This window comes from Neodiprion pinetum, chromosome 6, assembly GCF_021155775.2.
Source record: "Neodiprion pinetum isolate iyNeoPine1 chromosome 6, iyNeoPine1.2, whole genome shotgun sequence".
Taxonomy (NCBI): domain Eukaryota; kingdom Metazoa; phylum Arthropoda; class Insecta; order Hymenoptera; family Diprionidae; genus Neodiprion; species Neodiprion pinetum.
The window spans coordinates 28,184,044-28,200,304 of NC_060237.1; the positions used below are offsets into that span (position 1 = coordinate 28,184,044).

The 16,261-nt window shown below is 38.3% G+C and overlaps 1 protein-coding gene across 6 annotated transcripts in view; it reads left to right on the top strand.

Moving 5' to 3' along the window:
• The window catches only part of orb2, a 133,433-nt gene that overhangs the window by 28,961 nt on the left and 88,211 nt on the right, over positions 1–16,261 (top strand). For all 6 annotated transcript variants that reach the window (XM_069136910.1, XM_069136913.1, XM_069136914.1 and 3 more), the window contains one exon: positions 4,504–4,615. In XM_069136910.1, coding sequence (XP_068993011.1) covers positions 4,504–4,615 — 112 coding nt within the window. The remainder of the gene's footprint in view (positions 1–4,503; positions 4,616–16,261) is intronic.

The window sequence follows — 16,261 nt, forward strand, 5'->3', positions numbered from 1 at the left end:
ATGAAAATGAGTTTCTCAATTTGTAATAATCAAAAGATCTGTTACGCTTTCCTATTCCTTTGGATTTAGTCGGTAACTTGTATCAATATCTTCTTCTAAATATTCGCGAACAGAGAAAAATTTCATTTGTTACGGTAACTAGAAATATTCAGTAAAACAGAACTGTTTGAATATTGTTGGAATTACGAAAAACGATTATACGGAATTACGCCTAACCATTTTGCGCTACTGTCGATTCTTTTTTGCTAATTGCAATGCAAAATCAGTTTGTTCGGTTTACTTTACTTTTCTAGCTCAGACTTTCCGGTAACGGCTAGAAAACTAATTTTCATTTTCTATCTAGAACTATATTTTTCGATTGTGGTTAAAAAATGAAAATAGTTAAGGACCGAGCGGTAACCGGAACTAATAATTTCTCTCACAATCAGTGCAGGATAAATTAATGTTGTCGAAACAGTCGATTGATATGCTGAGATCGATTATATGACTGAAAAAAAAAAATATAAATATTGAGCGAGAAAAACAGGCGTGAAATTAATCATACGAGTATCGATCAGCTATGATTACAAATTATTTTTATCATCTCATCTCCGTTTCTTTTTTTTTTTTTTATTTTATTTGTAACTCGAAAAAATATTCCAAGGTAAAGGTAGGCGCTTCGATTTCGGAACATTCGGTTGTACCTGTTTCTGCGAGGATTGAGTGGCCGTTACGTCAGCGGGGCAGCGCGTAACTGTTTGACGAGAAACAGCCAATAACGATCGACGAGCGAGCGAGCGAGCAACTCAAGGTGGAGCCGGCGAAAAGAGGGCGCGGGGTAAGCTCGAGCCAAACGGAGCCAGGGCGAGGGTGGCCGCTGTCGACGCCCTGGTGGTGGTGGTGGTGCTGCTGCTGCTGCCGCTTCCTGGTTTTCCTATATTGATTTTCCACCCTGCGCCGCGCCGACCCCCGCAAGAGAGAGAGAGAGAGAGAGAGGAGGGAGGGAGGGAGGGAGGGAGGGAGGGAGAGCTTTTGCTCCTCTCCGCTACTGTGTTTCCTTTTATACGTATGCGTGATGCGTGCGGTGCTCACTCACACTCTTATGGTATTATCGTTGTGTCGTGCTTTCTCTCTCTCTCTCTCTCTCTCTCTGTCTCTCTTTGTGCGTGCTTAAGGCGATGCTTGTACGGTGAGTCTTTACCGACCGAGTAAAATACAACGAGGTTGAAGTTGGTAACGTTGACGTAAGGAAAAATCGGGGCGGCGGGGGATTGATATTTTTCAAATTTGCAGTCACTTTGAAATTACTTAAATGTTGAAAATATTAAACAAGTATTTAACGCGTTTCAGACATCCCTGCGATTTCGAAAGTATCAAGATTATTACGAAAAGTAAAAAAGTTACAATAACGTTACTGACTTGATCCTCGTAAAATACACGTGTCACTTATTTTGACTAGCAGTAATGCGTATTTCGGCATTATTGACGTTCTCCGAAATGAGACGTTTTTTATTTATTTATTGTTGTATTTCCGTATTGTGTGTAGAACGGAGCTGTTAACGGATTTTTCTTTTTTTGCGCAGTTGAAAATTAAATTGTGTAAAAAATTTTGAAGTCATTGGGGAAATCTCGAGCTGCGGGGCAACCTTTGATTTCGTTTGTTGAATTATTTAGTTTCGTTTCCTTTCGATCTAGCCGCGGTGAGGCACCAACACTATTTGTGGTCGGGAAATTATAACACGAATTTGACCCGATTCGTGGATTCGTGTATTAATTAATTTTACGCGCAGTATACATAACAAGTTGGATAGATTTGGAATGATTATTCCGTAGTTACTATTATTTGTGTTTTGCAATTTAATAAAAATTGGACAAAATACATTGAGTTGAAAACTATAGCAATCATTGTTTTCAACTATAGAGTAAAATCAGTTTCTCATTATTTCGGATTGTTTTGTCTTAATATGAATTTTTTTTTTCTCTCAATACTAATTTATCGTCAATAGTGTTAATAAAATACTTGATATAGACCGTATAAACTTTGATATGATCATATATGTATTTCTAATTGTCGACGCGGATGAAAATCGGCTGATACGAACTGAGAGGGGAAAAAATTAGTAATTAACGAAAATAAAAGTGTTTAAAAAACAGGAGAAATAAAAAAAAAAAACGAAAAACAAATAAAAAACAAGTGATGTCGGCTCGCATGCCGGATCAATGGAGGCACGTAGGTATTATCATTGTCTATTGCGGAATAGGAAACTATGAGAATCGCATACGAGGGTCATACATTTTACACAGCGCATACGAGAGACAATAAATTATTTTACGCCGAGCTGCTCCGCCGGACGTTTATAATAATGCGGGGGATTAATTCCCTGTCTAGTGCATCTTTGTATATATATATATATATATATATATATATATATATATATGTATATATATATACATGTACATACGTACATACATATATAAACAAAGGTACAGATTAAAGCGCTTTACGCTGCACGTGGCGGTTGAATCGATACCGTATAAATTTAGTGATCATCGATTATTCATTACTGCGATTCTTTAATTCATAACTTCTGTAAATAACAACGTACATTGTATAAGATTCGATGCAAATTTTATGAAATTTTTACGGCGTGTCTTGTCGACCAGGTAAATCGAGGATTTATGCGAGAGCGAGTCAAAGCGTAGAATTTTGGTCGCAGCATGATAAATCCTGCCTATATGTCAATTACTATCTAAGTTTGATGCATTAGGTATTCTATGGTTAATCCCGTTCGTTTCGTCCCTCTAAATTACTACGTAATCCTTTCCAATTAACAACGTGTAATTACGCGGTCTCAGGGTGCTTCTGATTCGAAATGTTCTCGAGAAATCGCACTGTAATTATTTTTTCTTTTCGTTTGCAGAAATAGAAGCCGGGGGATGGATTTGTAAAGGGACATGGATTCGAGAAAATCCCCGTGACACGTATACTTATTATAATTATAGTGTACAGAGTCACATTTTAGTCTGTAAAAGTGTTTGCGACTTGAAACCGCAGAGCCAGTGTTACCTTACCTATAATATAATTGTAGGTCACACATGCCTCCAGTCAACTCGATATCCCCCTCAACTACACATATATACGTGAAGAGTGATTCTCGAATTACGCACGGTTTATACTCAGTTCAGCCGCATGCGAATCTCTCTACGCCTCTACAGATAGAATTATCGTCTACACGTGTTTCACAATTTTCTGTAGTCCTTCGTCCTTCACTGACAGAAATTTTTAGTAACGGTTACCGCTCGGTCCTTAAATATTTTCATTTTTTATCGCAATCGAAAAATATAGTTCTAGGTAGAAAATGAAAATTAGTTTTCTAGCTGTTACCCGAAAATCTGGTATCCGTTACTATTCTTTCTCATTACGATCACTGTTGCTAGATTTTCTTGCAACTGTTGCGAAAATTTAACGCTTGTGCAAGAATAAATTGACGTTAAAGCCTTGTTTAACTAAAAAAGTAGGGTATACCTCAGAAACTGATTTTGCGTTTCGATTATCAAAAAAGGATCGACGATAGCGCAAAATGGTTAGGCGTACCTCGTTTTTCGTAATACGAACGATATTCAAACAGTTTTTTTAACGATGCCTGTTTTACTGAATTTTTCTAGTTACTGTAACAAATGAAATTTTTCTCAGCGTTGTATTCTCTTACCTATTCAAAGAGTGCCTGAAGTAATTTCCAGTAATTTCCAGTTCGTGGTTGCGAGGGCTGAAATTTTGAAAGCGAGATGAAAGCCCGTCTTTGCGGACGTTGCGCTTTGCATCATTACGAAAATCGCCGCAAGCTTAGAAGATTGATAAAAACGTCCGTTATATCAGCATCGTCGAATTATCTTTTTTATCCCTTAGCGATAATTTTGCCGCAGAAAATTACGTAACATTAGGGTGGTACTTAATAGGGTTGTTTTTTAATTCTTATGCTCTCAGGGGCTTAAACGCTTTCAAATTAATGAAAAAAAAAAAAGATTCCGTGAAAATTTGAGCTGTATATCAACTGTAATATATCTTTTTTTTTTTCTTGGATACTTTGTGATCGAAGTATCTTGTGGAAACAACGTGGGATTTTTATTTATTTTAGCTCTTTGAAATTTTATAATTCAATGTAATGGCAAATACAATGTAGTATATTTTACGATACAGTTGTTTATTTCGTAGCTAATAACGCTTGACGGAACGATAATTTTACGTAAATCAAACGTTTGTTTTAAGAGCGTTCAATTTTCTGCAAAAATTGAATTTTGTTTTCATCAATTCGTCCCTGGGATTATAAAAATTGGCAAAAAAAGAAACAACCATATTAAAGACCACCCTGACGTAACATAAGCTAAAAAATCGCGTACTTCTGATAATCCGATGCTGTGTTCGTTATTAAATTCGAGCCAATTACTGCAAGAAGCTTGTAATTCATGCTGACGTGACCGTCGATCTGACGCGTTATTAAACACGACGGTTTAATCTTGTTTCAGGACCGAATGACGGCGAACGGAAATTCGCCCTTGGACAGCATGCGGACCCTGGAGCATTACCTCAGCGACATAATGCGCGCAGGAGCAGCCGACACCCCCGATCATCTCAAGGGTGAGTGCGTCTTGATTATCATCCACGTGAACATTTATACATGCGACGTGTATCGCGTGTGTGATATAAATATACAAAACTGTGACGACGAGAGAAGACAAGGCTGAAGTTAGTAACGTTAAACAAAGATGTAGTTTTTCTTTTTTTCAATTTCGGACAATCCTGAGGATCGAAGCAACGATTTTTCCCAAACATTCGCCGTTAAAGTAACCTTACTAACTTCAATCTCGTGAAAAAACGCCAACCGGCCGTTAGATCGAAACAGGACGAAATAATATATCCTCGCTGGTATATAAACCCAATAAATCACGCGCCACGGATACAAAAGTACCTATAATATAAAACTACGTATTGGTTTATGCCTATCTACAGATTGGTTATTCCGAACACATTGACGCAACGATCATAAATTACGTGTAGATGATTTTCGTTGATTTCTTTCTATGCGTTATGGATTATGTACCGTAACTCTCTAGGGAGTTGCTGAAAAAATAATAAAGTTCTGCGAACGGAAGGAGGAAATCAGACAAGCGAAAATAAATTAGCTGTTTACAGTTTTAAGTGTAAAACAAGATTTTTATTGTAATAAACATTGCGGGTTGACGTGGAAACCTCATTCATCTTTTATATCTATCGACGACTACTAGATCAGAAGGGAAGGGGGGGGGGGGGGGGGGTGGTTAATAATTTAAGAAAAAAAACGGGTGGTTTCACCCTTTGTAACGATACATGCAATACAATACGACGCGTAGGTACGAATGGACGTTTATTATTTATATCACAGCTTCGAGCTTCTCGAAGGTAAAGCTTTTATTCAGACTCAATTCATGGATTGACGATTATATCGAGATGAAAACGATGCATGTTTTTAATTTTTATTCGTTTCCTTCGAGTCGGGAATTCTCTTCTTTTGGCAAAAACAACGTCATCTTATACGTAGTTTTTCGGCCTGCAGTTTCTCCTACGCCGACGATAAAGAAACCAAGAAAAGCTCCCTGTGAAGCACCGCTCGCACTCAACGTGCTTACGCGGAAATAACAACGTGGGAATAAAAATCAGGGATGGGGAGGTTTGCACCCACAGAATCAACCTCATAATTACTTGTACCCGTAGTTGTGGGGAGCTTTTCCAAGTTTCGGAATCTGAGATCGACTCTCAGACTTTTGTATCCACGCTGCGGAATTATCAAATTTTTTTTTTTTTCGTTGTCAAATATCTTGTTTGTGCTTTTCTTTTTTTTTTGATATATCCGAAACTTGAGAATTACGTACTGGTTTTTCAATATTCTGTTTTGTTTTGCTCGTTTACATTTTTACAAAGGGTGAAATCAGTCGTTTTGCACTCCTTTCCGACCTAGTACGAATGTTCCTTGTTTTGGGTGTTGGCGAATTTTTTCCACCCCATCCTCTAAATCAACATCAAATTATTGAAAAAGAGTTGCCTAACTTTTTTTCGTATTTTTACGTCAACTCTAAGATAGTCCGTTTTGTGATCAAAGTTTCTCATGGAAAAATTATGGAGAAAAATTGTTCTTCTCGGTATATATTTTATTGTAAGAGTAATAACGTTCCAAAATATCTACAACTCCGAGGTTTTAGCGGACGTTAGTGGTACCATTTGAAAAAAAAAAATTCACATCGTCGTACCGACCAATTTTTTTTCGACAAATTCCACTTCCTCTAAAAAAATTTTAAAAAAAGTTCGATTCCAAGGGTGTTCAATTCGTCTAAATTGTCTGGTACGATGATGTGAATTTTTTTCTCAGACATCACCACTAACGTCCGGTAAAACCTCGCGATTACAGAGTTTCCGAAAAATTGTTACCCTTGCATTAAAATACATACCGATTGTGAGGAAAATGTTTTCTCCGTGTTATTCCCATAAGAAACTTTGAGATAAAAATGTGATAAAATTAGGCAATTTTTTTTTAAAATTATTTACAGACGATTCGGGAGGGGCAGGGCGGAAAAAATTCACCAACACCCTGAACAAGGACCACCCCAGTGTGCGTATACGCGATAGATCCGCAAGCTTCCAACCCTTTTCCCCACGTTTATTGTTGTATATCGGTGTACCAGCGAACGGTTGGTTGGTGGTCGACGGTACGGGAGGGATGCAGCAGCGGCTTTGTCCGTCAGGAACACATTGTCCGCGGTGAAACGAAGAAAATTGCTGAAACCGCAAGAAAGCACGGTTTATTATAGGTGTACAGAAAAGAATAGGAAACTCCTCAGACGCTCTCGCCTCTCTTTATATATTATTACATAGCAGATTTTTTTCTTTATTATAACCTTGCTCTTTTGTTTTTACTCCTCTTTCATTCTCCTCCTTATTCTTTTTATTTACTTATTTATTTATTTTTTTTAATTCTTATTATCATACCACGAGTCATTCAGTTTAAGATAAAAATTATTATTCGGCAATATTCTTTCAAGTTCGCCGACCGGCGCCTTTATTGTACCTCGCAATTATAACGTGTATATACACACACACACACACACACACACGTGCGCGTATACATATAACACACACTTTATATAATCGGGCGGCTTATAATATTACACTGAGTTCCGTGATTCATTCATTTCTGCAATTAAAAATAACGACTCACCTCAATTTGACCACGTATTAATGTATAATATAATTATTATCGCTAGCTCGTGTGAGTTATAACGTTATATGTATATTCGTTAGTTAGATATTCGGGTTTAACCGTCGTTCCGGAATTTTTCGATTAACCCCCCCCCCGTCATAAAAAAAAAAAAAAAAAAAAAAATTTCGGATGATATTCGTTCAGCGATTGAAATTTTAAACGTGACATACGTACATTGAAATCTTCGATATTCTTCGATTGCTTTTTTTTTATCTCATAAACTAAAATGGACCGAAAAAATTAATTTGATGTTCGAGAACAATGTTTAAATGCTTGATGAACATACTTTTTTTGAGGTAATGGAGAAAGTTTTAAAATGACCAAAGTAACGGACACCCTAATATTGGATATACGTGACATGGGAAAACTCGTTGCAGCGGAATGCTTGCGGGAATAGGATTTCGTCATTAGTTGGAAACAATTTTCATATAATTTTTTTTTTTTTTTTTTCATCTCGCATACAATTTCATAACTTTTTCTTCACTTTAATTGCATGCTTTATATTATATATACACATACACACTCTACATTTCAAAGCATAGCACGTGTTATACATATTATATATAAGGATGAAACAATTTGTTGAAACAATTCCTACAGTTCCAGCCTCTGAATATCGTATTAAACACATGTTGTACAACGAATTCTAAGCCGGCTTGAATTTTCCATCGTGGTAGGCACAATTTTCATTACGTCAAGTGAAAAAATGCAGAAACTTGATCAACAATTAAATGTCGGGTATTTTTTTTTTTTCGTCCAATTTTATTCCCCTCGCACGACTATACGATATAATTTTACTCCCACGTATCCAAATTAACGGTACGAATATACAATATCACGTCTCAAGGTACAACTTGTGTATCACGTATCATTCGTTTTTGCACAAATTTTCCAACGTTTCGTTACATCATTATTATACCTAACATTGGGTGGCAGCTTGCATTTATAATAATCTATTCGATCCAACTTTTTCAAATCAAATTTATTCTTCCCGAGACAAATGATATTATATACATACTGTTAATCAAAGTTAAACTCCATATGTATTATACACTGGTTATATAATATTATACTTGAATTACATCTCGAAGAGGGTTGTGGACCCCTCCCCCCACCCTTCCCCCTCTCCGTCATTCGAGCAGCTGGGGGGTATACGATTCTCGAGTGACGGTGTAAAGTTTCTTTCAACGAATTTCGCGATCTGATTTGTTGCGGAGTGAAGAAGAAGAAGAAGAAGAAGAAAAAGAAGAAGAAGAAAATAAAATAAGAGAGAAAAAAAAAAATTAAGCACAGAAACCGCCTCTATCGAAAATTCAACACCGCGTGGCGACAAGTACCGCGGATTGATTTCAATTCTCGAATAAAGGAAAGAAAGAAAGAAAGAAAGAAAGGAACGAAGGTGGTAGTGACGATGACGATGACGACGACGTGATGGTGAAGATGAAGAAACGCGCCTTTTCAGCATCTCCTTTATGCTTCGGGCCGTCTGTCAAGCCTTGAGCACGAACCTCCGTCCTCCTCATCTTCCTCCTCCTCCTCATCCTCATCCTCTTTCCCGAGGTTCTTCGTCGACGGTGTATTTTCCGAGACTTTTGACCTAGTATAAGCTCCGCGACAAGTGTCGTCCCTTTCCGACACTTCTCTGGCAAGATGGCCGCAGTGGAAACTTCCCTCGAAACCGTTCCCGGCACCCTTCGTCCACTCACCGATGTATACCTATGTATGCAATATAGGTACAAGCCCTTCTCACAATGCTTTCGAAGAGCTTTTTGTTCTCGCGAATGTAAAGACTCTTCGGTATTGTGTATACCTTTATTATATACCGTTATACAACTCCTCGTGCAGCCCCGAATATCCTTCCCCAAAGCTATAATGCGCGCGGGATTTTTGACGACCGGAAGTGGACAGGTGGTCGAGCCTGATGTCATCTCGTTACGATTTTATCCAAGCACAAATCTCGTTTCTCAATTATTTCAAGCTCATGGTCAACGAATTTGTCGCTCTGAGTTTTTCAACCGCAAACAACACCAAAGCTTTTTCGTATTATACTATTATACGAACTTTAACCCTCATTTCCAATTCAGCGAGTTCTAAAACGAGATGAATTGTTATTATACGAGTACTTTGTACAAAAGTTTCATACGAATATCTGTAGATGTGGTAAAGTGAAATACTTTCATGCTTTTCCTGACGGCTATGCAGTATTTCAAACCGTCAAGTTAATACATGGGAACGTTAAATGTTCAGGTTATTCCTTTTTCTTTTGAAAATTGTGGTACACGCGTGTTTCAGAAGCTCCGATTCCCTGAGCCGAATCCTTACTCAACATTCGAAACGTTGACGGTGATTTCAGGTGGGGTTCTATGCCTGTGCAGGATCAAAAACTCGTTACTTCGAATTTCATTTCTGCAGTTACACAGTTGCTCGAATATCTTCGTCCTTTTCGGAGTTCTTTTTTTTAAAAACCTGCATAACTTCGACGACCCCAATCCTTAGATTCCCGCACCTTTGATGCATCGCTTCGTATTCGGTTCGGCGTTCCTATCCGAGGATCAAAAACTCACATCCCTCTAACGATTCCTAGCGATTAGACTAAGAATATTATTATCATTATAAATATTAGTCTTATTATTACAAATAGCTGCATTTCATCGAATTATGCCGATTGCCATTTTCTTTACGGAATTTCGCGACACGTTTCATTCCGGAATGCGAGATTCTTTCATTTCACTCGAGGATCGAACTCCTGAGTATAGAATTACCGATTAATTTTGTTTCATCTGTTTGAAATTATACCTAAATTCTTCAAAGACAGACGTACTCAGATGTATCTCAACGGCATTCAAAATCGTCGCGTTACTTCCTCGTTGGTATTGAAGAATTTGATTTCCTTTATTTTCGTAAAGAAAAAATTCAATCAAATTCGAATATCGGTATCGAAAGGATTTCCGTTTAAGTACATATTATACCGATATCGGTATTGTTTCATACCTTGTTAAAAAATGTCAAATTGTTTTCGGCAAATTATCCTTGTTCCTGAATTTATATTTTTATACCTCTCGGTGCAGACGCAGCATCGCGGTTGACGGATACTGTACGTGTCACAGCTGTTGTATTACCGGGAGATACGCGTCTACCATCCTCTGAATTATTCGTCACTGCGCCATGTTTTTCGAAATTACTTTCGTACCAACTATACCTGTACTACTACGTGTATATAACGTATTGTTCCCACGTTTTCTTTGTCACTTGCCTTCCCGACTCCACTGCTGTTCCTCGATGCGACTCCACGAATGCATTATGCACCTGCCGCCTCCCACGCACAACAACAACAACAACCACGACAAGCACAGGGGTAAATTTTTCTTTCTCACACCACGTCTGCAGCAGAGAGATTTTTCAACGATTTTCACCTCACCCGTTTACACACGTACCTGTACATATACCTACAGTTTGAAGAAGATTATTTCCTCTCCTCTCCCCCCTCCCCATCTCTCTCAGTCTCTTTCACTTTCTCCGCATATTCTACCGGGGAGATTAAAAGAAGTAAATAATGATAATAAAAATTGAAGATTGCAAGCGACGTTTCGCGTAATGAAAAATTTTACAAAAATCTGTCTTTTAACGCCGAGGAGAAAACCAAGAAAGACAGAGAGAGAGAGAGAGAGAGAAAAATAAAATAATCTTACCAGCTTTCGAGGTCCAAAAGCTGCGGGCGTTCGGGGTGGTTTACGAACGCGATCGAAGCGGCCGAGGATAGCCGAGAGAAGACGAGGAAAGCCGAGAATCATCGGGTTCTTCCTGAATCGCATCGTGCGAGAGATTCGAGCGACACTTTTTATTGTAACTACAGGGAGAAAAATTTCGAGTTTGATATTTTTGCTATTTTTATGGCGAAAAACGGGGATGCAAACGGAGGTTGTTTTAGAATGGAATTATGGGAAGCTTTATCGCGCCGGTTTCGCATCCTTTGAAACTAGGCGATGTACTCGCCGTCATTCCGCTAATTGGACCCCTGCGGCGATCGCGATTAATCCCGTTCCGCATTTACCTAAACGCACACACAGCAGGCGTGCCAACATATGTGCAAAAACACGCACTCACGTTTGTAATCATATTATCTCTCTAATCGCAAGTTTAACACGGTTTCGCTTCTCTGTGTACTCCTTGTCGTCCTTCTAATTCTGCAGGGTTCGTTTAATGCAAATCTTGGAAAGTTTTGAAAATTTTCAGGAATACGAAAGTCTGCAGGTGCTTAGAGGGTGGCTACACACCGGGAAAACCTTGAAATGTCAGGGTATTTAAAAAGGGTCGTGGAAAACTTGGAATTTTCAAGAGATTTCTAGTTTGGTCATGGAAAGAACTGAAAATGTTAGTTTTCTGTCGTGGGAATTAGAAATGTTTTTTTCAGGTAACTAGGTTACGTTTTTTTCTTCGAGAAAACAAATTGGCTTAAACTGACTTTTTTTTAAAATACTTTACAGTTTTTATTCAATTCGAATTGAATTTTAATCGAATACAGAGTCAATAAGCTGAACCATTTAGGTTTGAGTGACTTACTAGAACTGGGAAAATGTCAGGGAAAAAACCCGGAAACGTAATGGAATTTTTTTCCCAAAAATTTTTGTGCGGCCACCCTGTATTTAATATTCTATCGATCGCTTGGTTACTCATCTTGACATTCTTACGGATCTTGAATCGATTTCAAAGTTACAGATATGTAACTGAGAAGAAAACGGAGCACTTTTTAACCCTTTGAAGTCACAGTTGGATGCTTATCGTCTCTCCTAAAAAATTACCGTGCTCTAGTCTTACCAAAGTTTATTCACAACTTCAAATGATCTTTGTTACTTCGTACAACACCAAAATACCCTCGAGTAACAAGTTTTGTCCACAATCATCGAAATTCGATAGTTTTTTTGATTTTAAATCCGCCATATCGTGTTTAAAAATGACCAAATTTGGATTTCAGATTCGTAATCAGCGACCCAAAAAATCCCCGACTAAGATAACTCGTGCAAAAATATTGACTCGAAAATGTGTGACCGAAAGGGTTGACCCGTAAGATATTTTCGAACTTTTGGTACATAAGACTATGTTTTTACAGCACAGAGCGTGCTTTTTTCTGTTTCTTTTTCTTTACCACACGGTCAGAATCAATTCTCGATCACGCAACGTAAGGCTCGCATCGTTAAATGCACGTATATTCAGCACGTAAGCTTAAAGCACAATCGTTGATATCAATGTAGGTGAACCCGTGAAGCTCGGCACTCTTGTTTGCAGGAAAGGCAGGGCTGCTTCCCTCTGGCGTGTTACTCCAGCACCACCCTCGGAGTCGATATACTTCCGCACCCCCGACCATGGCGGCGCCTTCGACAAGCCGTTAGTTTTTGGTCTCTCGTGCTTTCCTTACAATTTCACGATTAAAAGCGATCCGTTTTTCCTATCGATCGTTTTACTTTTCTTATTTTTTTATTTATTTGATTTATTTTTTTTCTCGTCATTTCTTCGTCTATTTCCCATCTCCTTTTTCAGGGCATGGTACAGGTAGAATTTCGCGTTGCATTATGAAACGGAGGAATCGGTCGAGCGAGGCTCGCTTCTTTATCTGAAATCGTGATCCGAGTGCCTTCGGTCCCTAATTACGTTTAAAAAATTGCTCGCAACGATCCTGCTTGTACAAATTAATCCAGGCACGACAAACGAGGGAGGAAATAGAACCGGAATTGAAACTTTTTCTACGTCAAGCTAGTAAATTTTTAGTTCGTTGAACCGTGTCCGATTAAGGTGAAAAGGAAAGTGTTTGATACGTCGATACGGCCTGGGTGCACGTACAGCGAATGCATAATGTATCACACGGGCGTTTGTAACTTTGTCAGGCACATATTAGTAGTACGGGTAAACGGTACGGGCGGACAATCGAGACGCACAGCCTGAAAACGGCTCCGCGACTCTCTCCGCGTCTTCGACCTTTTTTGGTCGTGTCTCGTTCGATCCTTGGTTATAAAATTACCGTCAAATAAATTTCTGGAAAATAGGAGGGTCGATAATTGAGTCCGAACGTGCGTCGGTAACTGGCACACTTTACCCCAATTGAAAGCTGGATCCTCATTTTTAGTTAATTAATCAAATGCAAAAGTGGACGTAGGTATTGACGAACTGACGGATTCGTGGATGGAGGTTGAGGTGTGATATTTACTCTCCGATTAGCTTCACGCCTTGCGCGTGAAGTTGCGTTGGTACGTATTCGTACGTTTGGGCACACGGAGGAGTTGCACGTGACAAATGTCGTATTGTTTGAAACAATTTCCAGTGTTAAATATACAATACCCAATTCCCGAGTCCTCGCATTTCTGCATTGCATGCATCAGAAACGAACCGTCGTCCGAAAATTGTCACGGGTATGAAGTTTGTTTGACATTTTTTTTTTTTTTTAAACGCGGTTACGCATACGCAATTCGTATAGCTTGCATTTTCGAACGCGCATCGAATACAAAATTTGACTGCGATATATTTGTAGGTACTTTTCGCAGTTTACTCGCGGATCATGAAACTGTCAAAGTATCCGCATGCGTGAAGATTAGTTGAAAAAAATCAATCGCGGAATCAAAGAAACGAGTCTGCAAGATTTAGAATAAATTTTAATGTCTACGCTTTAAAAACAAGCCAACGAATTTTTTTCAACAACGCTCACTGCCTGCATTATGCAACTACTTACCATACACCTTCTACATACATACATACATACGTAATAAAGGCGAGCAGCGCAGCAACAGCAGCAGATGCGGACAGACACGTGGCTGCCGTGTAAAGTACACACACGCATACGTACATACGCTGTATGCGGAGGATAATATGTACAGCATAATATAACGTGCCTGCACGTGAGACATAGATTGGCGTATATGGTATACCCTGCACATAAATAAATAATAAAACGCGTGTTCGTACCAAAAGGGTAGATGGATATCGCACACTTTCACTAACACTCGGAAAATTTGTCGCAGAGTCGAACACCGCCTGTTAGAAACAACACGAACACACATATGGGGAATTCCATACGAACCCAACCAACGTTGGACCCTGAACCATTTTTGATTTTGGTTCAAATATTTTTTTGCGATTTTCTCAACTCTCGGACAGTATCCTGAATTTTTTCAGATTTTCCATAGAACCGGGGAATTGTTTATAAATATTCAGAGTGATTTTGACAAGGACCTTTTTCAAAATTCTCAAAACCTGGATTTTCTTTTACAAACATTTCAAGATCGGCCTGTTACGGGCCAATTTTTTTCTGTTTAAAGAAAAAATTTTCACCAACTGAAACATTATTCAAACGGTTTGTAAAACCCCAAAAAATTCTTCATCTTTTATTTTTTACTTAAAACATTTTTAGACTGGTTTCATTATGAAGTTGATGAAAAAAGTTGAATGTTACAAAAAGTAGACTATAATTGCTCCGTAATGGAACTGGGCTAGCAATGTTTTGAGAATTTTTTGGGTATTTTCATACCGTTCAAACAATGTTTCAGTTTACGAAAAATATGAAAGTGCTGAAAAAAAGTGCTTGGAAAAAATTGGTTCGTTATGGGCCCGGTCTTGAAATGTTTGGAATGAAAAATACAGCGTCTGAGAATTTTTCAAGAATTTTAAAAAACGTCCTTATCAAAATCACTCTCAAAATTATTTGTAAATAATCAAACAGTTGCATAAAAAATTTGGAAAAATTCAGGGTAGTGTTTCAGAGTTTGGACAGTTGCAGAAATTTCTTTCAAACACAATGAGAAATTCCCCGTGCTTTAACCGTTGTTTACTTTATAAGTCGGTTTGTAAGTTCTACCTTTCGGAGCGTCAATTTCAACAATCTTGACGGTAACGTCGATGCCCAAATGTGTCGTTGCGTGTAATAATTATACGCATTTAATCGTGATTGACGGACTCACCGGCAAAGCCACTTCGCGCAAGTGATCCCGAACGAACATTGTGCGCACCACGCAATTGTTAGCTGTCGAAATTCAACTACGGTGAACGGCGTTGCGTAGAATCGTCTAGGATTTATCGCTTTGTCGCGAACCGCGGTTTTATTTCACTATTTTTAAGCGAGATTTCACCGCGACTCGCGAGTGAAATTACGTTATGAAGTGGGTGTTGATATTCACCTACCTACCTACAATATATACAGTATGTAATACGATTGATGAATGAGAATCGTGCAGATTATATTTATCGTAAAGGAAACTGTAGTGGTGAAGTTATGCAAGTTCGATGTTTTGGGGCTGCGTTTTTTTTTTTTTTTCTTGTATCTTTTCTTTCGACTCTCCTCAAGTGTCAATTAAGTAACAAAAATTCGTGTATGCCGGTTGATTTTGTGAACAAATAAAAAATGAGAAAAAAAAATAAAAAAAAATAAAAAATAAAAAAACAACAGTCGAAGCAAAAAGTTTTCTTCGAGTAGATATTTGCAAGCCTCTAGACTCTCTAGGTGTGATAATATTTTGACAACCAGTTTGAGAACTGGGTTAATACGCTTTCCAGTTTCATTGGACGTAAAATCAAGTCGAATGTACTTAACAGTGTGCGCACTCGGAATCCGTGTATAAGCAAATACACAAGCATCGTTATTATCTCAGGAAATATTCGGAGTCTGGATGCTGTTGAGAGATTTAATTCGTGCCGCGGGTTTATTTTGTTAGGTGAGTTGAATATCTGGTGGATTGTCACAGTCTAGTCGTAAGGTTGAAACGCGGATAATCCGTGCGATGTTAAGATCGTCTACTTGAGGGTGAGTTTCGTGTCGTATCTAAGGTGAATAAAACAGGGTATTCAAACGGCCTCACGGAAAGCCTGGAATTGTCGGAGGATTTTTTATTTGGTCGCGGAAATAGCTGAAAATATCAGTTTTCTGTCATGGGAATTAGAAATGATTTTTTGAAGTAACAAGCTTACTTTTTTTCGTCGAGAAAACAAATTGGCTTGAACTGACGTTTTTTTTT